At 40.9% G+C, this 26,408-nt stretch overlaps 1 protein-coding gene across 1 annotated transcript in view; it reads right to left on the reverse strand.

Moving 5' to 3' along the window:
* ADAMTSL1 (ADAMTS like 1) overlaps nt 1-26,408 on the reverse strand; it is a 252,080-nt gene that overhangs the window by 209,244 nt on the left and 16,428 nt on the right. The window contains exons 2-3 of the mRNA XM_087957646.1: nt 17,585-17,712; nt 644-689 (exon numbers count right to left, since the gene is read on the reverse strand). Of these exons, the coding sequence (XP_087813772.1) occupies nt 644-689; nt 17,585-17,712 (174 nt within the window). The remainder of the gene's footprint in view (nt 1-643; nt 690-17,584; nt 17,713-26,408) is intronic.

Below are 26,408 nucleotides of genomic sequence, written 5' to 3' on the forward strand. Positions count from 1 at the left end.
CATAAACAAATAAAAATAGGCAAAAAGTAAGAAATGTGGGAGAGGGAAGTCTGCAGAGTGATAAGAGTCATACCACAGAAGGGGCATCTTAGTGATTCAATTAGCCCTTTGTATGGTATGACTCTAGAATAGGGGTGTCAAACTCAAGGCCCACGGGCTGGATCTGACCCACGGGATGCTTAGATTTGGCCCATGGGGCTACTATGGAAACAGTGAAGGATTGGCCCACGGTGCCTTTGCCAGCGAAACTAGGCTTCCAATCTCTGTTTTCGGGTGGGACGGCGTCCTGCAACCCTCCGCCATCGAAAATGGAGCTTGGGAAGGCCGCATGCACTCCCTCTGCCATTGCACTGGCAGAAGGTTGCAGGAAGCCGTCTCAGCCGAAACAGAGATTGGGAGCCCAGTTTTGCTGGCAGAGCACTTAGGCCACCACAGGCACCCCCAACATGAGTGACGTCAAGCTGGCCATACCCACCCACCCAGCCACGCCCACCCTGGCCCCGTGAGTCAAACACAACCCTGATGTGGCCCTCAATGAAATCGAGTTTAACACCCCTGCTCTAGAAGAAGAGAGGAAAATAATTTTGGGACTAGAGAAGATCTCTACTGCAGTAACATTTGGAAATCATTAATCTTTACTTACCACGTTGCTGCATGTTCTATATCTAATATTCCGTCCTTCACAGCTCCTACATCCACAAAAAGGGGAAAGAAACACATATCACATACTAACCAGCAGAATGTCCCTAGTTGCACAAGTAAAGGTCATTTCCACCTATAGTTCACCAGTCATTTCCATGGAATTCATCATTCCAACTGTTGAATCTTATTAGATGCATTTTTGCCACCATGTATTTGTAAGGGAGCAAAAATACACATTCCACACTTGAGAAGCAGTTTCTCTTGTTCTTCTGTTAAAACTTTTGTGCCTACAAAATTATTGCATGGCAATCATTAAGAAGAGAATACAATTTCCTAATTATAAATTGTCTACATAGTTTGCTACCCTTGTCTTTTGTAGAAAAATAAGATTCTCTTTATTTTAATAGGCTAACTTCTATGAATGTTATCACCATCTATGGCAGGGGTGTCAAACTTGCAGCCCACGGGCCGGGATGTGTCACGTGCTGGCCCTGCCCCCCCCCCTGGTTTAGCGAAGGGGGGGAAAGTCCCAATACGTCACGTGACACCACTGTGACGATGCGAGTTTGACACCCCTGATCTATGGACCACAGTCCATGTTACCTTCTTCAGGTTTGTATGTATTATTTCCTATTTGTTGGGTCAGGAAGCAATTAAGAGAATAGTTGCAAGAAAATTTAACACGGGAGTTGCTGATAATTACCTATAAACATTCACTAAACATTCATTTAAAAAATTGGATACTGACATGACCTAGATTTTTTTAAAAAAATCCATATGGTGACATTAATTGTGAAGTTGCTAAATCTCACATGTCCAGTTATATTCAAACTAGGAGTACACAAAATAGCTAAACAGTGATGACCACAATATTACCATATAGTTAAATATATGTTTCATTGGACAATACCTTGGAAAGAAAAAGTCAATCTGAACCAGCACTCTGAATGAACAAGCAACTTGATAGTCTCATAGAATCATACCGACATGCAAAGAGAAAAGGCCACTCATATAATCATTTTTCAAAAAATGGAAAAAGCTGTTTGCATTCAAAGGAGAAAACATTGGTTTGTTGAAGGCTGCATTCCTTTAGGTTATCTGCATTTCATTATCATTTTTAAAATGAATATTAAAAATTAAAATATATTTAATATTGCTGGATATTGAGAGGAGTGGCATAAACAGAAAAGATTGGTTCACAGTCTTCCATAATACCCTCCAATAACACTGTATTTCATACTGCATTTTATATTATATATGCACCTCTTTCCCAATCAGCATTAATCCAGAAAAGTTGGGGACTATTACTATTTGAGTTGGAATGCTGGCCTCCAACAGGTACACAAATGATTCTGCCAAATTTTTAAAAGTCAGATGGATGTTCTTCTTTGGTAAAACAAGTTTATATGTTGTATGTCCTGCACAGCCTTGGGTATATCCCCTAGAGAGACGTTCAAAATTTATTACCCAATTGTTTGTGATTGGCCAAACACTTAAAATTCGATAAGGGCAATTTGAAAACATACTGTACAAAAAACCCCAAGATTTTAAAAAGACCCCACTGAAAATAAAATTAGACACTGTTTTGATTTATGTCTTAATCTTTAAGATCAGAAAAATAGGCAAGGAATAGATTAAACTTCTTCCACTGGTAATTTTTTTCTTTAAAAAAAAAAAGCAATCATAGTTTATGAATATTTTTCCTGTAGCAGTAACAAAATAAACAACCAGCTGGAACAATGCCAGCAGCAGTCACTGCACTCAGCAAACTGTCTAGGAAAATCAAAACACAAAATCATAACCTTTGAGCTGCCAGAGGCACACATCTGGGAAGTAGTAAAGGATAATGATCCAAAATGAGAGCAAGACAAGAAGTAATAAAGCAGGAGACTAAAAACGATTAGAAATTAATACTTTTAGCATAAATAACATTTCCCCGATCTCAGGTTTTAAAGAGTCAGCGTTTCTGGTGTAAATAATTTGTCATAGCCAAAATGAACTGAATGCCAGCCTTTGTGTGAGAGGAAGGAGATCTGAGCTTCGCACAAATGTCCCTAGGATGCAATGCACTCTGAATTACATCAATGTAACTCTATAACGTTCATAAAGGATAATAAAGCTGCATTAAATTTATTCTTAATATTATTAGGAACAGCATTTGGAAATCCATCCACCCCTCCTTTGCCGAGTTGTCTCCTTGATAGAGTTAAAACTTGAATTAAAAGGGCTGTATCCCAAGCTTTGACTGGATCTTTTAAATAAAAATGCAAAATCCAGATTCTCTTATATATTCCTATAAGGTTATTTTGGAAGTCTCTCCACAATTCAGGATCAGAGGTGGGATTCTACCAGTTTGGACAGGTTCAGGCAAACCAGTAATTCCGGCAATCATTTGGTCCTGCTCACCCGCCTCTGCCCAAGTCTGTCCTTTATTGCCGTGTTTTGCAGCTCAGCTAATTCATGCGGCACAGCGGAATCAACACAACAGCGCCTCAGCTGTTCTCCTCACTGGGGATGCAGTAGAAGGTAAGTATTAGATCTGAAAATGGGCAGTTTTCAGATGTTCCAAACGCTCATTGAACCGGTTGTTACACCTGTTGAATCCCACCACTGCTCAGGATATTTATCCCCTCTCCCATAAACTCTAGATCCTAGAGAAGAATAGTGACAGCACGAAAGAAAACCATTCCTAGCCTGACTTCCTCTCAAAAAAGGTACATAACTCTAAAAAACTTCAAGTCAGAATGTAAGCATAATAGGGAAAGAGATATATAGCACTGGAGGACACTTAGGAATGGAATAAAAAGGCTAGTTTCCTATGGCACCATGCTACTTAATAATACAGCAAGTTTGTTTTATTTATTTATTTTACTTATTTGATTTGTCAATCGCTTACAAGATAATAGGTATAAGAATAAGCATGAGTATAAATACAGGAAATAGGTATGAATGGATAATCAGAGTTGGAAGGGACCTTGTAAGTCATCTAGTCCAACCCACCACCCAAGTGGGAGACCCTACACCATTTCTGACAGATGGCAGTCCAATCTCTTCTTGAAAGTCTCAAGTGATGAGGCTCCCACAACTTCCGAGGGCAAGCTGTTCCATTGGTTGATTGTTCTCACTGTCAGAAAGTTTCTCCTTATTTCCAGGTTAAATCTCTCCTTGTTCAGTTTCCATCCATTATTCCTTGTCTGGCCTACAGGCGCTTTAGAAAATAGCTTGGGGACAAATAGGACAGGGACGGTAGGCAAAATTGTGCACTTATGCACACCCTTATAGACCTTTATTATTAAACTTACAATTTAATAATAAAGAAACAAAATAATCAGGGAAGCCATGAAGCTAAAAGAAATGGCTACAAATAAAATCTCTCTCTCTCTCTCTCTCTCTCTGTTTTTTTCTTTTAAGAAAGAGGATAATATGGAAAACTATCCTCCAGGTGTTTGACTGTGAAGTTTTTAATAACCATGTGAATAAATGCAATCAGTTCCAAAATGGTTGGTATGGAGGCAGTAAGTAAATGCATCACAGGTAGCCACAAGGACACCAACATGGAGCAACACATGTCATGATGCTGACTCCACCCCTTATGCAAATACAGAAAGGTGGAACTTACATCATGATTATTGCAGTATACATTTCCATTTGCCTTGAGTGAATGTCAATGAATTCAATATTCCAAACATTTTTGAAAACTGAAACAACTTATTTCCAAATGTGTAAGGAACACAAGCAAAGGTTTTCTTAGGGACTGCTCCATGCTTCCGATTTCTGGTCAAGAGAAGGCTCTCTTTGCTATCTTTCCGTAAGGAGGCAATTTTTTTTTCTGTGAAGGTGAGTTTTGTATTTATACCTAATGTCTGGAATGCTCCTGATCATGTATTTCAGGGATGCCAAAGTCGGGTTATAATGTTGTTGTCATGTGACATATCACGACTCCCTTTGCTAAAATGGGAGTGGGCGTAGCCAGCGCATGACGCATTCAGCCTTCCGGCCGCAAGTTTGACACCCCTGATGTATTTCATTCAGATATTCCAGATTCAAATCTTCCAACGGAAATAGTAAGAAATCCTGTTTTAAACTCCAAATGTCAATCAATGTCAACCATTCCATGCTGGCTGGATGAATGATATGGCTTAATAACCACATTTACACAATGCACTCAGGAAGGAAGTTCTGGTGGCAAGTGAATGCCATGCCAATTTTTAATTTCTACTCTTACAGAATGCTATCCTTAGCGTCAGACTTGTATTTAATTCCAGTTCAAAACAGATGGCTTTTGTATAGTATTACAGGACATGATAATAGGATAAAGAAGAGTAAAATGTTTGATTATTTAAATTATAGACTACATTAGTTGTAGAAAGGGTTAGGAGTATAGGAAAGAAGTGATAGGTATTTATATTTCCTCTCCTTCCCCCTTCTGATTTTATATACAGCATTTGCACTGGTCTTTAGTGGTGCGCTGGCCTAGAGGTGGAGCTCTTGCCTCACAATCAAGAGGCTGTGAGTTCAATCCTAGGTAGAGGCAGGTATTTCTCTCTGGTTAACAGTGATAATTTATCTGCTGAATAAAATTCTGCATTGGCAACAGGAAGGGCATCTGGCCAGTAAACACTCTGCTCCATTCGGCTGCCCAGACTCCGCTCTGCGAGGGATTATGGGGTCATAAAAAAGGAGATGATGCTTTGCACTGGTCTTTGCCAGATATGTTTAGGGCATTTGGAAAGCATCAGACAAAGCAATGTTATTTTTGTATACAAGATGGATCAGCCTGAGATCCTTGAAATCGGCTATCAATCAGAGTACATAATATTTCATTAGGACAAATTATCAGGTTGAACCTAAGGACAGTCACACAAAGTAGTTGCACAAATTACATTTATTAGATATTAGCCCTACCATTTAACAATACTGGCCTCCTCCAACCCTACTACTGCCGTTAGGCAATGGTAGCTGCTTATAGCGAAAAATAATTTGGAACTTATTTAATTTATGATTCACGATTGACCTGCTGCAATCATTCAACATTTTAAAACCTGAACAAAATTACCAGATATCTCAAAATATGTTTGTGATTTCATGCAACGAGAACACAAAACAAATATGATGATTCAATTAGCTTATCTGTCATACAAATTCCCTGTTGGTTTCTTAACTTTATATGTGTTACCTATATTCTGGTTGTGTTTTTTTTTTTTTTAATCTTCAAGGTGCTTTATGGTTTCAACTGGGCAAACGTGACTTAGAAGAGAACATCCATTATATACACAAAAAAGAGTTATTGACAGATGACAATTTCTTTAATGTTGCCCGGTGTTGATCAGAAGTATCAAATCCATTCCACAACCAACAGACTATATTTGGGATTTTATTCATTCTTGAATGCTTCATTGCTGGAGGTTTTTAAGAAGAGACTGGAGAGCCACTTGTCTGAAATGGTATAAGGTCTCCTGCTTGAACAGGGGGGTGGACTAGAAGACCTTCAGGGTCCCTTCCAGCTCTATTCTGACTAGCCAAGATTCCAAGCTGATTGTGACTAGAAATCTGCATCTGCTCTGTTCCTGTTTCTCTATCTAGAGTTAGCCAAAAAGATTATTTTGTATATGTACTGTTGTTTGGACAACTGACTGACAATCAGTTCCAGTAAGAGGGGGGGAAAAACTGTGTTTGCTTTCTAATTGGGCTTTCCTGTATATTTGTTTCTTAATGGCCAGGATACTGAGCAAATCAGACAATTTTAATACCTATGTATAACATTTCATTCTTTCCTCCACAAACTGCTTGCTGACACTCTGCCATTCAATCTGCATCAAACAGGGCCTGTTTTTTTTTTCTGTAGCAAAGGACAGTTTATCTGTGCTGCACTCCAGGTGTTCAGTGTTAAACTTTGCCTCCATTGTTTCAGGGCATTCCTATTTGGATTTGGGACTTTAATCCCACTGTGGAGTGTCCTATTTCAAATTTTTTTTGGTGTGTGTTCTGTTTGGCATGGCCAATCGCGTATCATCGACTGAGTTCTGTTTAGAGGCCAGTTCTCCCTCAGTGGAGTATACAGCTTGCATTCAAGCATTTAGGTTTTGGTTGAAAGTGAACCATGCAAATAAATCTTCAGGCTATTTGTTTCTCCTTCAGAAAAGATAATTGTGTTAGTGTTTTGTCAAAGACATTCTTTAATAAACTAGATTTTCCATAAATTTCTTGACTAGGCAAAATCTATCCTTAGCATTTTACATCAAGGGCAATGAAATCGGTTCTTTGCTGGGTAAACTTTGTTCTCCATTACATTTTAAGTTACTTCATTAAAGGTTGTACGATTTACCTGGATATTTTTGACATTCCAAAGTATTTAGCTACATTTACTAGCATTCAATTCAATTTTATGACTTCTGCTCTTCGAGATGGACATTTTAGAAGTATCCTCGGTCCCACCTTTTGGCCTGGGTCCGGTATGGACATCAGCGGGTTTAGAGGGGGGGGGGGGGGGGGGGGGGGGGGGGGGGGGGGGGGGGGGGGGGGGGTGAGGGGGGGGGGGGTGGTTTTGGGGATCCCTTATGCTGAACATAGAGGAGGTAAAATACATTTTAATACTTATTTTCTTTGCATTTTATTATGTTTCTAAGTAAATTATAATAACGCTATCTAAATTTAAATTTTCAGGAAGGAGTATTTGATCTCTCAGAAATATTTGACATTTTTATTAGTAGATTTTAAGATGCCTCCCTACAGATTCATGAGATTAACTGGCTCCCCAACTGAATCTCCCTACAGATTCGTGAGCTTAACTGGATCATAGCTTTTAATGAATTCTTCTATTTTGCCCTAGTGGAGCTAAACTAAATTCATAGGTATAGCTATAATTACTATGAATTCTTGCAAGAATCTCATAATGCTCTTTTAGAGTTTACAGAAACATAGAAGTAATAAAATGTAAAGACATTTTATTCAAGAACAGTTAGACCGCAGGTGAAAAACTGGTAGTAGAATTAGATCCTCCCCGCTCAAAAGATATTACTCTGGTGAAATGCCAGTTAAGAAAATCCATTGCTGGCTTACAGTGTTATGCTGACAAAATTACTGTCATTAAATTATATAGATCAGGGGTCTCCAACCTTGGCAACTTTAAGGTTTGTGGACTTCAACTCCCAGCAAAGCTGGCTAAGCAATTCTAGGAGTTGAAGTCCATAAGTCTTAAAGTTGCCAAGGTTGGATACCCCTGATATAGATTATTAGTTTCATTAGAGTCACAATTTATAGTGGAGATTTGACCTTATTTTTAATTTTGATATTTTAAATATATCCTGATCAGAGTTACCATTAGAATAATTCACCGTGATTTTGCAACCTTGACTGTCCTTCAGGCGAAACAACCTACAAGCAGATGGAGTTTTGAGTCCAAAAGACTCATCCTTATGGAGAAGGATTACAAATGAGCCACGGTGACGCAGTGGTTTGAGTGCTGTACTGCAGGCCACTTCTGCTGATTGCCAGCTGCCTGCAATTTGCCAGTTCAAGTCCCACTGGCTCAAAGTCGACTCAGCCTTCCATCCTTCCGAGGTCGGTAAAATGAGGACTCAGATTATTGGGGACAAGATGCTGACTCTGTAAACAGCTTAGAGAGGGCTGTAAAGCACTGTGAAGCGGTATGTAAGTCTAAGTGCTACTGCTAAATGATAATTGACTATTTTGGTTCTGCTTTGAAGAGCAAACCCTACTCGTGCAGATTAGAAAGATGTAAGAAGGTGTCAACAAGATATGAAATTTTGAAAGAATGCTGTTGGGATGCTCACAAATGCCTGCCTTTTTAGATGCAATTAGCAAAAACACTCATTAATTTATTGGTGTGGCTTTTATCTCAATTCCTGCTAGTTTCCCAAGATGGCTACTGTCACCAGAATTTAGTGTCTTTTCTGGGCAGGGTGACACCCTTCATTAACTAAAAAATACCCCTGGAATTTATGTGGAGACCAGAAACTTTTTTGGACAGACTAGCACTTTGCCATATGTCAACATTCTATTTTTAATTTTCTTTTACTCAGATGGTACAACAACATTGGCACCAGTGGAGATGTCTACAGGATCCATTTTGTCTACCCTTTAACAAGCCAACAGTTCTAATGAATCTGCGATTTTAAAAAAAAGTGCTTGAATTTTCCAATGTGAGGATAAAGCAGCAGCAAGTGAAAATCTTCAATGCATATTAGTAATCAAATGGAGACAACTATTACATTTTCACACTAATATAAATTATAGATGTACAATTACACTAAAAATTTTTTTCCTTATAAACAAGTATATTACAGATCTGAGGTCTTGTTTCTTTAGAATGAGTATTCTGAAAATGTATATTTAGTTCATGATTAGTAAATATGCACATAAGAGGAGTTGATTCCTTTCCATGAATAGGTAAAACTATTAGATAAAACTTCAATTTCTGGCAATGTGCATTATGTAACAACAGCTATTTTTAGATACAAGCTTTAAAAAAAAAACTCAATATAGAAAATGGAATATACCATTCTCCAGAAAAATAATCAACAAAAGATGTCCTGTAAAGTAAAATGTTAAACTATGGCATACCAAAAGCAATGAGTTGTCGGATCCTGATGAAACAGATAGGCATGCTTCAATTTCATAGCACATTACACAGCGGGCAGAAGGAATTGAAGAAGCGAGTGTAACGTATATTTTGCATATATTTTATATATAACATAACGCTTTGGGGTTTTCAGTTGCAAAATCATTTGCCATTCAAGGCAAGGGAACTTAAATTTGAGTACCGTGAAAATACAGAATAAATGAAATCATGACTAATCATGATCCTCAGCCACACTTTGGAAAGAGAATAAAACTTGACAGGGAAGGATGATGACAAAAGCAAAGAGTCTCACAGAGTGCCAAGTAAAACAAAAAGTGGGTTCAAGCCTGGAGTGAAAGCCACTTTGGATTCCATAGGTCATCCTAGAAAATATTAAAATATTTGCTAAACCCTAATTCTTGGAATGCATATTAAAAATATTAGGCCAAACAAAAGGAGGGGGTCAGGCGAATGCTATGTTATATCTGTTTAAAAGAAACTTCAGCCTTATGTACAAGAAGTAAAGAATAGGAAAAATGGAAAATATTTGGAGACAAAATACATATGGGTTGTCCCTTATTGGCCATTCAAGTTAATGGCAGTATACCGAGAATTTAAAAAGTATAATCTCAACATACATGATCTGTACAGCAAACAGCCATGCTCCCTTGCAGGTTTAGATATATTAATTATATAAATATATATTCATGTATCAGGGAGTCAAAAATCCATTTAGAAGGGTACAAAGCGTTCAGGTTTTTCCATCCCTTGTTGCCACCTAGTGGATGTTTGCAGCTCTGACCTAGTAGCATTGCCACGCACCCACCGTTTTATAGCTAGATGGCTTTAAATGCAGCTTAAAGTCTATCCCTTTGAATGCAAGAGTTGTTGGAATAACATAGCTAACCTTCAACCATATTTCTAATGGATATAGTAGTTGCTAAAGCAAGCTAGTTAAAAGAAAGCGAGGAACATTTTCACGCGTTTTGTAATAGAAGGGGTAACATAAGGCGAGATGCATTTGAAAATTCTGTTAATGTAAACTTAAGAATTGGTGCTTCTGGGTATGCTTTTTGTCTAGTCTACCTTGCAAGGTTAATGTCAGCCTTGCAAGATAGGCTAGACAAGTCTAAAAACTATATATATATCCCCATCCTCATCTTTATATAGGCAGTTCTTGACTTATGACTACAAATGACCCTGCCAATTGCAATTATAAATCAGGATGGTCACAAAGTAGATAATCATATGACCAGATGCAATTTTATGACTTTTTTTTTATTATCATTATGTCGCAGTTGTTAAACAAGCCCTGGCATCATTAAGAAAACCTATAGTTCACTGTGGGGCATTTTTTTTCTGGAAACTGGAAGTAAACACCGGTTTCCGGAACAAACGTGGTACATTGTGGTCACGTGACTGCAGGGCACCGCAAACAGTTGTAAATGTGGGCCAGTTGCTGAGTACCCAAAACGCGATCATGTGACCACGGAAGTGAAACAAACAAAATGTTTAAATTTATGTAAATTTATGTAGTTGCTTACCGAGCACATCTAAATTATATTAAAGTAACCAAAATATCTTTACAATCCCTGAGGCATGTCACAACGTTTGAAACCCCCCCAATGTTTGGAAATTGAAAGCTGAAAAATTTGACACGCCCTAACATCGGGGGGAGGGTAAATTTAACTTTGGAACAAGGTCATAAATTGTTTTGGGGGAGGTGTTGTAACTTTGAATAGTCGCTAAGCAAGTTAAGGACTACTTGTAGCCCAACAAATGAAGAAGATGTTCTGAGATGTTTGCTATTCCCCCCAATCTTTTTGTGGATTCAGTGCTGCTTATCTGACCATTGTCTAGTTTGTGGCCCTTCTTCCTGTCTCCCCAGGTCATTCACGCATACCTGCAATTGTAGGTTGAACTTGCAATGGGATATAAGTGGCTGATGTTGTCTATTTTTGCCCTCAGAAGAGGTTGCTGCCCTATTCTGAGGAAACAACAAGTAAGACAGGAGAGATAAACTCTTGCACCAAATTCTCCAGGGATCAGTTGGATCACACAAAGTAGATTTTCCAAAGAGGCAGCGGAACTGGCTGATAACAAAACAACCTTGTATCTGACCTGAATAGCTCAAGGAATGGGACTAGTAAGATTTGGCAGCTGACATTTGGAAAATAAATTACTTGCATTTATTCAGCTGCTTAGCTGTGCCCCGATGTTTAGAAGTAAGGCACATATGCTTTGCATAGCTTCAAAGCTGACACAACGAGACTGTATTCGTCTTGCGCTTAATGTTCTGGAAGGCATCATACACAAATCGAAAAGGCATAATACACCGTGAACATTCCTTACCGGAGGAAAAATATTTATCTTTGGTTTGTGGCGTGGTCTGTTCCATAGTGTTCAATTGGTTTGCCAAATCTTCATTTATCAAACTCACAATCCCAAATCTAGCATTATTCTATATTTCATTTGTTATAGAATTATGTGTGGTATGCATAATTCTCTGTCATATGACACATGTCTGTAAAATAATAAGCTGAACTGAAAAAAACTTCGCTTCAACTACTAACCCAAAGCACCAATGGTACTGTTTTTAAATTTTAAAGCTATCATATATTTAAGCTTATTTCTAAATCCCTAAAGTTTGGGTGGATTTCTTTGCTTTTCAAGTTTTAACTGCATATTCAGCACACACCACACACACACACAAAATCACCATTTAGCAATCCTTTACATTCAAAATTGTATATAGAGGAGGGGGAAAAACGTTAAACACTTATTGCTGTGCTAATTCAAGGTCAGAGTTTACTATTTAAAATATATTTGTACTGGCTAACAGAATCAGCACATTATAATCCTTTCTCCATCTATGAATGGGCTAAAGTTCACTTTGGGTTTTTTTTCTTATTCAAAGAAAATTGGCTCAGTAGGCAAGTGAGTAATCTTAACTTTGTCAAAGTTTCTACTTACCATGTATGCATTTTTTACACAGCATGCTCTTTTTCTGGTGTGATAATAAATACCAGAGGAGAAAACTAGTGCCTGAGAAATTGTGTCAAAAAATCTCTATAGATACTTTTACACGTGACTTTTAATTATTTGTGAAATCATTTAAAGTATGATCTATTGATATTTTGTAATAACCATAGGACTCTAAAGCACTATGAACATTCTCTACATTGCTTTTGCTGCTATTGCCATTAATTATTATTTTTTTAAAAAGGCTTGAGCCATATCCAAATAGGTACTCCTCGATTTCTGACCATTTGTTAGCAACCTGTTGTCCCGCCCCCGTGGTCACATGCTTGCAAATTTGGTTGCAGCAACCAGCTCCCATTTACAGTAAGTTAAGAAAGGATTGCGACCTTTGTTGTTGATTTCTGGCCCAAGAAAAAAATGCTCGTTCAGAAAAATGGGTCAACACTTAACAACGCAGATTTGCTTTAATGATTGTGGTGATTCACTTAGTGACTATCATAACATTTGGCTGTAAAATCGGGTCCAACTCTGCAGCGCGCGCTGCCGGGAGACGCGGCGCCGGGTGGAAGCTCGGTGCAGGGGAGGCAGATCTTTCTCTCTTAAGCGGGGAGGGGAGGAGGGGACAAGAGGAGGGACGGGACGGGACAGGGGCGGGAGGAGGGCGCTCGCCTTCTTCCACCGCCCACCGGACCCTTTTCTTCCCAAGGGGACCCTGGAAAGCAGCTCGGGAGCCGGGTGGCCCTGCCCAGCGGGGTCCCATCAGGAACTTCCTGAGGACACCCCCCGCCCCAAGCACAGCCCTCCCGGTCTTTCAAAGAGGGAGGGAGAAGCGGAGGAGCAAATTGCCGCCCCGCCCCGCTGCCCAGAAGGAGGGCGCCACAGTCCACCCCCCACCACCTTCTCCCCCCACTCCCGGGCCATTACGCGGCTCGGGGCTGGCTGAGCGAGCGGCCCGCCAGAGACCCTCCCGCTCCACCCCACCCCACCTCCAGATTGGCCTCCGCAGCGCCCGAGCCGGGCGGAGGGTGGGTGGGTGGGTGGGAGGAGGAGGAAGAGACTTCGGCTGGGCTTGAAGGGGCTTCGCAGTTGCGGAGCTCCGCCCCGTCGCTCTTGCACTGGTGACAATGTATTTACCGGCGTATAAGGCGACCCCCCACTTGGAGGCATGTTTTTAGGGCAAAAAGTCGTCTTATACGCCGGCAAATCGGTGCTCCTCGATTTCTGACCATTTGTTAGCAACCTGTTGTCCCGCCCCCGTGGTCACATGCTTGCAATTTGGTTGCTTGGCAACCAGCTCCCATTTACAATAAGTTAAGAAAGGATTGCGACCTTTTGTTGTTGATTTCCGGCCCAAGAAAAAAATGCTTGTTCAGAAAAATGGGTCAACACTTAACAACCGCAGATTTGCTTTAATGATTGTGATGATTCACTTAGTGACTATCATAACATTTGGCTGTAAAATCGGGTCCAACTCGACTTATGATTGTAATGACTTACAATGGAAATTCTGGTCTCCATCATGTTCGTAAGTCAAGGACTACCTATAACATTAGCGTAGTGTCCCAAATCACAACTTGGTTGTACCCATGTACAGTCTTGGCCTTACAATCATTCATTTAGTGACCACTCAAAGATTCAATGGCACTAGAGTGACTTATTATAGTTTTTTTTTACACTTAAGACAGGATCCCCATTGTCATGTGATCAAAATTCTGACCCTTGGCCCCTGATTCAAATTTATGATGATTGCAGTGGGGAAGCCAAATTCACTTAACCGCCCGTTTTACTAACTTAACAAATGCAGCGATTAACAATTGTGGCAGGAAAGGTTGTAATAAAATGAGACAGAACTCACTTGGTATCTGTCTCACTTAGCAATAGAAGTGACAGGCTCAATTCTGGTTGTAAGTCAAGGACAACCTCTAATGCCAAATCAGTTTTCATTTCTAGCTGCATGGACTCGGTGTTAAACTTAATGGAGGCTATTCTTATATAATCCCAGATGCTGCTATGGCTTGATAGAATTCTTCATTGGCCAAATGTGATTGGACACACAAGGAATTTGTCTTCGGTGCATAAGCTCTCAGTGTACATAAAAGATATAAGGGACAAATCATGATCATAGTCATCATAAACAGATTCATCATGAATCATATGATACAACACAGTGATATAGTCACAGGATACTAAATAAACCATCCAAATCATACTAGGAAACTAAATAAAACAATATAAATTGTAAAGATAGAAGCAACAAGGTTATAGTCATAAATAGAAAAGGAGATAGGTAATAGGAAGGATGAGAAGACTAATAGTAATACGGTCTTTGTAAGTAGTTTGACAAAGTGGTGGGAATTAGTTGTTTAGCAGAGTGATGGCATGAGGGGGGAAAACTGTCCTTGTGTCTAGTTGTTTTGGTGTGCAATGCTCTATAACAGGGGTGTCAAACTTGCGTTGTCACGACGGCATCACATGACATATTGGGACATTTTTCCCCTTTGCTAAACTGGATGTTGGCATGGCCAACGTGTGACGCATCTGGTCCATGGGCTACGAATTTGACAATCCTGCCCTATGAGGTCGTTTTGAGGGTGGAAGTTGAAACAATTTATGTTTTATAATTAAGGGTAATGCTATCCCTTCTTTCAAAGAGATGTCCTGATCACCTTGGTTCAGCCCATTACAGCTGCCAGCATGTTTTGAGGCTAAAAGGCCTTAATCAGAACATGGTCTCTTATTTTCAGAATTGGGTCTACTCTGTCATCGGCTCAGGCATAACATCTTTTGAAGCTGCCCTACGTAGGTGCCTGATTGCATGCTGCCTCTGTGGGCTGACAGTCTTTTTGGTCAATCTCTGCTTTAAAGAATTCCGATGAAACTTGAACATTTATTTCCCGGTATGGCTTGGTTCGGCTTTTTTGACCGTTCCATCAATCAGGCCACCTCAGGAAAGGATTGGTGGCTCATGTTTGCTCAGAGAGACCGTTTTGGCCACTGACCTCATCATTAGGTTGATCAATTCATAGACTCCCTGTTGAGCACTTAATAAATTCATTTTTTTAAATGATAAAAGTCATTTAATAAAAACCATTAAAATGATATTAAGGCAATTCCATCATTTCTTCTTTCCTTGTTAATTCTGAATTACACAAATACATTGCCTTCTGAGTTAATAAAGGAAAGAATCAGTCCGGACAGTTGGATTTTCTGACTTTCTATTGTATATGCAACATTGGAATCATTTTTAAACCTCTGCCAACTATTTCCAACCATATGTACACACACAGAGAGAGAGAGAGAGAGAATTACAGGCTGTGCAGAGAAGACCTCCCAGCTTCTTGAAAGACCCCTCTTCCCTTCCGTCAGCCCATATGCAGAGATAGAAACATCATAGAAGGTAAGTGAAGCAGTTTTAGAAGATGGCTGCCATCGGAAGTAGCCTTTTTGGGTTTGGGAAAAGACTAATAGCAGGAACAGATGAGAGCTATGTGGGAAAGGTCTTCAGCAGTCGTAGAAACCTTCTTCCTTTTGAAACCCAAGCAGACACCAAAGTCTGCAGGATTCTTCTCACTTTTTCTGTCTTTGTCTTCATTCTCATAGAACACGGGTGTCAAACTCAAGGCCCATAGCTGAATCCAGCCCACAAGGTGGTAAGATCTGGCCTGCGAGCCACTCTGGAAGTAGCATAGGACTGTCCTGCAGTGCTTCAGCCTGGCAGTTAGAGGCTGGTTTCGTCCCACTGTCTGTCTTTGGTTGCCCGTAGCCACTGGGGCCATGAGGAGTGGGGGAGCAGGCAGTGGGCTAGCTGGAGGATGAGGTTGGATGGTGGGGACCAAGTGTGCAGGGGCCACAGCGTTCCGATAACGGTGACTGGCTGAGCTCCTTCACCACAAGCCCTCTGTCTTTGTTCCTCCGATGGAGCAGGCCAAAGCACCCCTTCCACCAGAGACCTCTCTATCCCCCCCCAGCCCTACCTGATCCCCCACGGGCACCCCCCGACACAAGCAACATCGAGCTGGCCACACCCACCCTGGCCATTGCCACCCATTGGGCCGTGACCACCCAGTCATGCCCACCTGCCCCCTAGGGCCAACCACAATGCTGATGTGGCCCTCAATGAAATTGAATTTGACACCCCTGCCATAGAAGATAGGGGTATGGATAGAACACACTTAGGAGAGGTATGGAAGAATGGGTTACAAGATAATTTTAATTAGCATTAGCTGTCATTTTATATATTTAATTTGGTTTAGACATCACCAAACTCTGGGCATTCAGAGATATCTCTAGGATCTGTCTGTACAAGTTTCAATTTGGTTCTTCTTCCCTTTTGCTCCATTAACTCCACTAACCGCTGCCCAAATTTTTAGGGAGGAAACATTTAAAAATCATCTCAACCCAGCTACTCATTACTTCCTTGTTTTAGTCTGGGTGTGCTTTGCAACCGAAGGAAACCCATTTGGAAAAATAGAACTGTGTAGATCATTGAAAATATGAATTTGCAGGCATTAATGGATAAGATACCTAGATTAAAATACACAAATGCAATATAGGAACTCTTCGACTTACAATCATTCTCTCACCACTAAAAAAAGTGACTGATCTTTGGACTTATGACCGTTGCAGCATCTCTGTGCTTACATGATCAGAATTTGTGTGCTTGATAACCAGCATGTATTTACAATGGTTGCAATGTCCTGGGATCATGTGATCGCCATTGGTGAGTTTCCCAACTAGCTTCCAACAACCAAAGTTGGAGGGGGAGGGAAGCGGATTTGCTTAATGACCACATGGTTCACTTAACAACTGCAGTGATTAGCTTAACAACCATGGCAAAAAAAAAAGGCTGTAGAATCAGGTGTGACTGGCTTAAGAACCACCTTATTAAACAGTGGAAATTGTGGTCCCAGCTGTGGTTGTAAGTCAAGGACTACCTATAATGGGTGTCAAACTCGCGGCCGTGCGATGCGTTACACGCTGGCCACACCCACCCCCAGTTTAGAAAAGGGGAAAAAAGACGTGATATTTCACGTGACGACACGAGTTTGACACTCCTGACCTATAATCTCTTTTAATATTAGACCTCTCAGCTGACAAAAATAATGCGGGGTGCAAAAACCAGGAAGTTTATCTCAAATTTAGCACAAATGGAGGAGATTATCATTTTGGATGGGAGATGTTTTACGAATGCTGTGTAAAGAAGCATTTATAGCCCTGCACATTTTTAATGCGCTATATAATTGTGGATGAAGCCATGCAACTTGCTGGATTCGCTGCTGGAAAAAAAAATGCCACTTTCTGAGTTTCAGCTAGTTCCTTTCCGCTGCAAGATACATCTTACAGGATGCAGGTTCAAAAAAAAGTATTTGAACTACTTACTTGCTGCTTAAGCAGCGTCTCAAGGAGTACGAAGCACCTCCACCACAAGTACGGGAACATTCACTCCAGGAGCCCCAGGCATCCCAGAGACTATCTCGGTCCTCTTCAGAACGAGCAGTTCGAGAACTCTAGAAGGAAGCAGAAAATACCATGAAGGGAAGAGAATTTGGCTTACATTCAAAATAGTGAAGACTCTGCCAAATTATTGCTACTTGACGAACGTCTCACTTAACAACATAAATTTTGGGCTCAGCAATGGTCGTAGGTCGATGACTACCTGTATATAAGCATTTACATTCCGTATATGTTTCTATTTTTTGCACATTGTGGAATAGATTACTAATATATATCGAAAATGCAGCATGAACATTATGTATGTGTAAGCCCCACCTTAGAGATCAGAATCCATCAACCTCATAGAGGCTGGGGTTCCAACCTCAATTCTTGAATCCTGAATCTAAGTATACTAAGTATTAAGAGCTGTGGTGGTGCAGTGGTTAGAGTGCAGTACTGCAGGCTACTTCTGCTGACTGCCAGCTGCCTGCAATTTGGCAGTTCAAATCTCAGCAGGCTCAAGGTTGACTCAGATTTCCATCCTTCCAAGGTGGGTAAAATGAGGACCCAGATGGTTGGGGGCAATAGGCTGACTCTGTAAACCACTTAGAGCGGGCTGTAAAAGCACTGTCAAGCGGTATATAAGTCTAGATGCTATTGCTAGACTTCTACTTACTGCAGATCAGGATTCATTTACAGGTGATCTTCATTTAACAACCACTCATTCAGTGACCATTCAAACTTACAACAGTGTTAAAAGTGGCAGTTTTGACTGGTTCTCATACTAAGGTTGGTTGCTCTGCTCCCTTGGTCACATGATCCCAATCCAATTTCTTAGCACCTGGCTCACAATTACGACGTATACGATGGTCACACGATCACCACCTGTAACTTTCTCAACTTCCTACCAGCAAAGTCAACGGGGAAGCCAGCAGGAAGTTATAAACGGCGACCACGCGCCATCCTTGCTTCGTGAAGTCACGTGCGCTCTATTTGCTTAATGGCGACAACTTACATCGCCGAGTGAGATGGTCACACGATGTCAAACCTTATGATTGTATTGTTTAGCAATGGAAACTCTGATCCCAACTGCCGTCGCTAACCTGTACCGGGTGCTCCCTGGGAATGCAAGAAGGACAGAATGGCTGACAGGACACCTGAATGAGAGGCAAAATTGGGCACCGCTAGGGCAGTGACTTTTGTCAGCACACTTTTCTACTTCCTCAAGGGCAGAAACTGAATGCATCAGTGTAACTGTGGAGAAGAGGCTTTAAACCAGCAAACCGTTTGTTTGTATATTTTATTAAACCAGAAGAAATAGAAGGAGGTAAGGCGGGGAGGGCGGAAGCTCAGAGATGCAAATGCCAGGCACCATGTCCTGAGCTTCAGAGGTCAGTGTTGGGCACTAGGCCAGCAACTGTACTAAGATAATCTTGACTGTTGTGAAAAGATTTTCTCTACTCTAGCTAAGCACCCTTTCCCCCCCCTCACTTCTAAACATTAGTCCACGGGATCTGATTTGAACTTGTAGGAAGTTAGCACCCACTCCTCTCCTAGAAAAATGAAATATCCTGGGAAATATTAAAAAGGCAGAATATTTCCTCTAAAAAGAGTAGAAACTCAGAAGCAGAAACTCTCCTCAGAAGTAGAAGCTCACCCCCACTTTTGTTAATGGGTGGGCCATTAAGGGCTGGGCCAGAATACTTTACATAACAAAGATCTCCAGGTAAAGCTATAGCAATTGCTCAAAAGCCCTTTTCAGTGCATTATCATCCAGCAAGGCTCAACCAAGCCTGGAACTCAGGACAGCCTACGGAGTTGCCCCTGCATGGCCTCATGGGAGTCTGACAACCAATCAGAATACAAGCTCCAATTCAAATCCCAACAGAGGGTATAAAACCCAGGCACACTCAGCATATCAGTCCTTTCTTGATCTCTTCCTTCACCTTGGAGCATGTGATCATCCTTCCTTTTTACTCTGGAGCTCCAGGCCATGTGGTTCTGTCCACCATTAAACCTTCCAAACAGCCTCCATGTTTCTAGTGTCTTTTTCCCCACTTGGAATTGAACCCAGAAGGATATTTCTTCCAACAAACTATTTTGCTAAACCCTTCCAAAAGCGGCGGGGGGGGGGGACTCCTTTGGTTGTAATCTTTAAAAGAATAAATGAAACATAAACACTTAATATAAATAAGAAACAGAAGTATATCTACAAAATGCATTGAACGACAAGCGGTGAGGATCACAGATAAAGACTGGACAAAGATGACCAAGAGGAATCATCAGAATTGTTTCTTCTAAAATTGTACTGGGCAAAATAACCAGTGACTGATATGGTAATTTCAGGGTTCCCTAAGAACTTAAACCAGGGGGGCTTTTAAGCAAAATGGTGACATACAAATTGTGACTATCGAGTTGAGTAAAGAAAACTCTTTCTCAAAATGCACGAAGTTTGGCCAAAGCCTTCGGTGTTGAATGTAGTTATTCACAAGCAAGAAAAGGTGGGTCAGAGAAAAGTGGGGGAAAGGAGCCTGCAGACTGGCACCACAAACGGTTTTGTATAATCTGTTCAGGAAAGCCTTTGAACTTATCACAGAGCCAGATCCAAACCCTCAACATCTACCAACAGCTGGGCACTGTGCCTGGGGCCCACTCTCTTTAATGTCCTTTATCAAGTAAGGCCCATCAATGTGACTGTTGAGAATCACTAACATTAGGGTTGACAGTTGTTTGTACTATGAACGAAGGAATCAAGAGTTTATTTATTAGTCATGCTAAGGGAATGCAAAAATAGAGGCTATTACTTTTCTTTCTCCTTTTAAAATCTAAGGACATTTAGTTACAAACACCTGTATGATCCAGTGGAGCGACATTTTCCCATAGGTGAACATGGTGAGTGGCTTGTCTGGCTCACAAACAGCCATCCACTGTTTATTCTGAGCTGACTGTATCGTCTTCAAATTATAGTGAGGTGCAGCCTGCCCGGCCCACAGTTGCTGTAAGCTTGTTTACAGAGATCCCACTGGGTAGGTGGACCCGGTACACATTTAGCTTAAAAACAGATTTAATATACAGCCATGCTGCTCAGGAAAGTCAGCAGCTATACATTTACATTTGAAAATTACTTATTTTCCATGAGTTTAAAGCAGGGGTGTCAAAGGGTTGTGTTGGTGTGAAAACAAACGACAGAGGGGGGGAAGTCGATAAAGAGAGGTGGCGGAAGTCGGGATGTCCTAGGGCAAAAAAGGCGTCGTCAGCTGCCTTGGTGGGCCAGCGCCGCCCTCCTGACCCCCTCCCCCTGTTCAGCGTCTGTTGGGTCGGGGGCGAGCCTTGCCCCCCCTCGCCTCACCCTGCTCCAAACCGTTGGGCCCGGTTGTGTTTGACTTCAGGGGGTTAGGGTGGACGTGGCCAGCTCAACTTCACCCGTGTCGGGGGTGCCTGTGGTGGCCCGAGCACTCTGAAAGCGAAAACAGGCTCCCAAGATCCGTTTTTGGTTGCGATGGCCTCCTGCAACCCCCTGTCAGTGAAAACGGAGCTCCGGAAGGCTGCCAGTGGCCCTCTCAAGCTCTGTTTTCACTGGCAGAGGCGCCGCGGGCTGGTCCTTTGCTGTTTCCAGAACCTCCCCGCCGGCCAAATCTAAACACCCCGTAGGCCAGATCCAGCCCCCAGGCCTTGAGTTTGACACTCCTGATTTAAAGCAACATATATAGCCTTCCATCTCATTCCCCCCCCCCATGAAAATCATCCTATAAGATTTATTGAAGTAAGAGATACCAACAACTCACACTGTACTGAGCCATGAATAAGCCTAACCACTTTTTAAAGTTTTAATTTTTTTATCCCTGCTCCATCCATTTGAGTTTTTGGAACCATAAAATATATCCGAGGAGATGCCAATGGCTGGTATGAAAGAAGCTGCTGTTAGTCCTTGGTTAGCAACAGAGGTGGTATTTAGCAGGTTCTGACTAGTTCTGGAGAACTGTTAGCGGAAATTTTGAGTAGTTTGGAGGACTGGCAAATACCACCCCTGACTGGAGATTTTACAGTATCCTTCCCCTGCCATGTCCACCAAGCCATGCCCACAGAACCGGTAGTAAAAAAAGTGAATCCCACCGCTGGTTAGCAAGATCACTGGCCTGATATAGTAGTGATACATCAAAGGTTTAAGAGCCACTTTTTTTTTTTGCACAGATAGCATTTTGTTTCCAGCATGCATGATTATCATTATGCTGCTTCAACTGGCATGAGACCGAGGGGAAAGTTATTGGATTCCCCCCCCACACACACACAAAAATCACTCAAGGAGGATTTACATGGCATGTTGCATGAAGAATGCAGGATGTTGAAAATAAATAGCAATGCTCACAATGTTTTTTTGCATTCAACATTTGAAGTTTGAAGAACTGTGTTCATAGAGTTTGAAACAGGTGTTCTGGCTATTCTGCAACCGGTTCAAAATCAAAACAATCCTGTCCCAAACTTGAAACACTGGATACAGATTCAAAACGGGAGGTTCAAGCATTGAAATACCTGGGAAGGTCTAAGCCAGAGGTCGGCAACCTTAAACACTCAAAGAGTCATGAAGGTCCTAACCAGAAGCCTCTCATTCAATTCTGGAGCCAACTGGAAGTCTGGTTCCCCCACCATAGAGTGTCCTCCGAGCGCAGTGTTCTTTTTCCTTTTATCGAGTGGTGACAGGGAGCTGCAGAAGAGGGATGAAAGAGCCATATGCAGCTCCAGAGCCACGGGTTGCTGACCCCTGGTCTAAGCAACCCATTTCAAACCTGAAACAACTTTTCAAACTCAAAAGGGATGTTCTGAATTCAACATGTTTTGTTTTATTTTTAAATATTTATTAACTTTTTTCTGCCATCCATCTCCCATATAAAGTTTTACATACTTCTAGTCCTCCATTTTGGATTCTTCTCTGAAAATTTACCTGCCTATATATCTTACTTCTACCACCACCATCCCAACAACTATTGATCTGCCATTAAATCAAAGCTGGGTAAAAACTGGTATTGCTACCCGAACAGGTGATTCATACATTAAGGAACATGTAGACTTTACCTATTTGTTCTCTACTAACTGAATATTGGAAATAAGGGAAATTGACATACGAAGTAATGCTGCTAAATATTTAGCTTGCATTATTTTCAACAATCATTGCAAGAAGTGAACCAAAGCAATCTACATATAGACCCACTTACTGAAGTGGCTATCTATTATTGGAAGTGCCATATTGAGAAAATAGTTTTTTTAAAAAAACCAGACTGTTCCCCAAAATACCTTTATGGATCTCAAGAATCATTTTATGGAAAAGAAACCACAGATTGTTCTGACCCAAACCTGGTTCCAAGAGAGCAAACACAAGTCGAAGGCAGCAGTACAACCTTTTTATGTTTCAGCTAAGAATTCTGTTTCTTCACAGATAAAAGGCTGCTTCCAACTAATTAGCTCCCACAAGAAAGAACGTTGCCAAGTTTTTGCAAGTCTGCCAAAACACAACAGATAAAGAAATAGTTTACAATACAAGAGTCTTCAAATACCAACTGTAATGTCCATGAGACTGAGTTCAAAACATTTTTGCCTTCTGTAAAGTACGTTCATTCACAGCTGGCTTTTATCGTCTTGAAGGAGGGGCCATTACATTGCAGCCTTACTCCCGAGTCGCCTGTGCTGTTGTAATTGCTCTTTCCTCTGAGCAGTCCTGCGCGCACATGCACTTGGCACAGGCTCCTCGGGAACCTCCTCATCACTGCTGCCAGCCCCCACAATCTCTGAAGTCAGCAGCCCACACCCTAATGGTCCTGGCCGCTCATCTGAGTCCTCGCTCTCCTCAGCCATCTGCACCTGCTCCCGGCTAACCACAACACAGATAAAGAGATATGGTTAACTCAAGGGTCTTCAAATTTGGCAAGTTTAAGACTTGTGGATTTCAACTCCCAGAATTCCTGACCTAACATGACTGGAGAAGGAATTCTGGGAGTTGAAGTCCACAAGTCTTAAAGCTGTCAAGTTTGAAGACCCCTGGGTTAACTTATCAAGAGTTGTTAGAATAACAGTATGGAAAATATAGGATAAAATCAAAAGAACAACTGGTTGCAGGGGGATTTAATGTTCAATGTTTTTCCTAGGTACAATTAAGAGAAAGGTTTAAGGAAGATAATAGGACATTTGGAATTAAGCAACAGGTGACAAAATTTGAAGTTGAACGATGTACAAACGATGAACATGTAGTGGTTAAAATGTATAAATTTTATTGAAATTTGAAACAGAAGAGGAACAAATGAAAGACTGTATAATAACTTGGGCTAAGAATTTTGACATAACACATATTGATGGCACAGTGGGAAAATATTTGGTTAAAGAACTGAAACTTACATTATGTTATAATTTAAAAGAGAATTTTTATAAGATGAGTATAAGACTCCAGAAAAATTATCCATAGAATATTAAATGTACTCCAGACCTCAATTAGAAAACAGCCACAGAAGGCTAGAGTCACTTCTAGGAAAGATGGGCAGCATAAATAAATTTTATGTTGAAAATGTGATGAGTCATTTTATCATGCCTGGCACACTTGTAAAAAAGCCAGAAAATATTGGATTCAAATTCACAACATGATACAAGAATTTTAAAAATTAATGTTCAACTTATTCTTGTTTTCAACTTAAAATTTGCACTGCTTTTATTGTTAAAAGCCTCTTTCATAGAAATTGAAAAAAAAAACCTATGTAACAGAATTGTCAAAAATACATAGCATGTTTTCCATTCTCTCTCTCTCTCTCCCTCCCTCTCTTCTAGACACACACACAGATTCTACCTCAGCAGTTGCAAACCCTTGGATAGCTGTACAATTTAACCAAGCTTTGAAGAAGAGTATGGAGTGGTATATGATGCATTGCTTCCACTTAGTCATTTATGTTTCTTTCAAATAGAATTATTCTGAAGAAAGATGGAGGTGGAATATGTACATGTGTATCCCCCCCATATGTAATCCATATGTTGAATATTTTATTTATTTATTTATTTATTTATTTATTTATTTATTTATTTTTTATTTATTATTTATTTATTTATTTATTTATCATATTTTTTAACCCACCCTTCTCCCTCACTAAAGGAGCTCTTCTGATGCCTTCTGCTGTATCCTACTCCACTTTACTGACAGTGAATGTAAAGCTATAGTTGGCATAGTTTGCTTATATGAAACCACTCTCTAATGGGGTGCTAACTTTTCATCCCTGCAACCCCACACATTTCCCATCTATGGAAATGCACGGTTTTCCAATTTCCTACATCTTCGCTTTCAAATGCACAGCTCTGTAAGAGAGGAACAAATGGCTTGCAAATCACGCCGTAAATAACCACATGGTACGTCCGAAGGAAATAGTGTGGGCAGATTAAATTAAACAGTACAAGGCTGTTATGGCTCAGCACAGAAGTTTTTAAAAACTTTGCTGCTCTGAGCACGAAGAGGAAAGAAAATAAAGGTTTCCCATACGAGCAGTTAACTTAGTATACCACACCATCCCTCCTCAATTGATAGAGCTCTGTGAAACAAGTTTGCTTTAAGGTTACAATCAATCTACTCTGGAAAGCTACTGTGGCCAATGGATTCTATGGAGGTCAAAAATGCAGCTGAAACAGATGTAGGAGCTTTCCTTTCTCCCCTCCTCCCCCTGCCAAAGCATTTCTAAAGACCCGTTTCTAATTTAAATGGATAACAGGATCTGAGTTTAACCACTGTAACATGCAACATTGCATTGTTTGGCTTTGATCCAAGAGTAAGGGGGGAAAACCCCCCCCCAAAGAATGAATTAATCCATGCTACCCAAACGTATCAGATCCAATGCACATATTGTTAGGCTCATTAGACACACTGAATTAAATTCTCTCTTATCTTTATTAAAACGCCACATGACTTAATTTTGAATCAATCCCATAATCGGTAGGATAAAGGCAATAATTAAAAGAAAGCCAGAAAACGGATCAAATTGTGACCATAGCCAGTGCCAACAACTGAACAAGATCACCCAAGCAGAGGCATTTCTATCACCGTGTATGTTTGATTTGCGAGTTGGATGCTAGTATTTCAGACTTCGGCAACTGGTACATTTGGTCATGATTCCTTAAATCTGCTATTTGTATGTATGTGTGTACATGTATGAGAGAAAGCGTGTGAGGATTGGGTGTGTCTGGCTTATGATAAGAACATCTTCAAATCAGGTAAGTCCTAGAATACTCTAAGTCAGGGTTTTCAAACTCGATTTCATTGAGGACTGCATCAGGGTTGTGTTTGACCTCGGGGGAGAGGCAGGGGTGTAGCCAGGGGTCATGGCCAGCTCAACGTCACTCATGTTGGGGGCACCTGTGGTGGCCGGAGTGCTTGTGGGCTCGTGAACTCCATTTTTGGCCCTGATGGCCTCCTGCAATCCTCTGCCAGTGAAAAATTTCCATTTTCACTGGCAGAGGCACTGTGGACCAATACTTTGCTGTTTCTAGGGTGGCCCTGCAGGTGAGATCTAAGCACCCTGTGGGCCAGATCCAGCCCATGGGCCTTGAGTTTGGCACCCCTGCTCTAAGTAATAAGCTGAAACAACAGCTAAAGCAGATACATCTGCAGCTTTTACCTCATCCCAAACCCCAAGCCTAAGAGCAACTTGATTAGACAAAGAATCCAACTTTCTGGAAATAAAATTTCACACCCACCCAGAATAAAGCCACGTGCCTGCTCTTTCTACTCCAAAATTCATTATAATTGTTC

The sequence above is a fragment of the Notechis scutatus genome, chromosome 2, assembly GCF_049901735.1.
Source record: "Notechis scutatus isolate UNSWTSFEM ecotype Mainland chromosome 2, rNotScu1.2, whole genome shotgun sequence".
NCBI lineage: Eukaryota > Metazoa > Chordata > Lepidosauria > Squamata > Elapidae > Notechis > Notechis scutatus.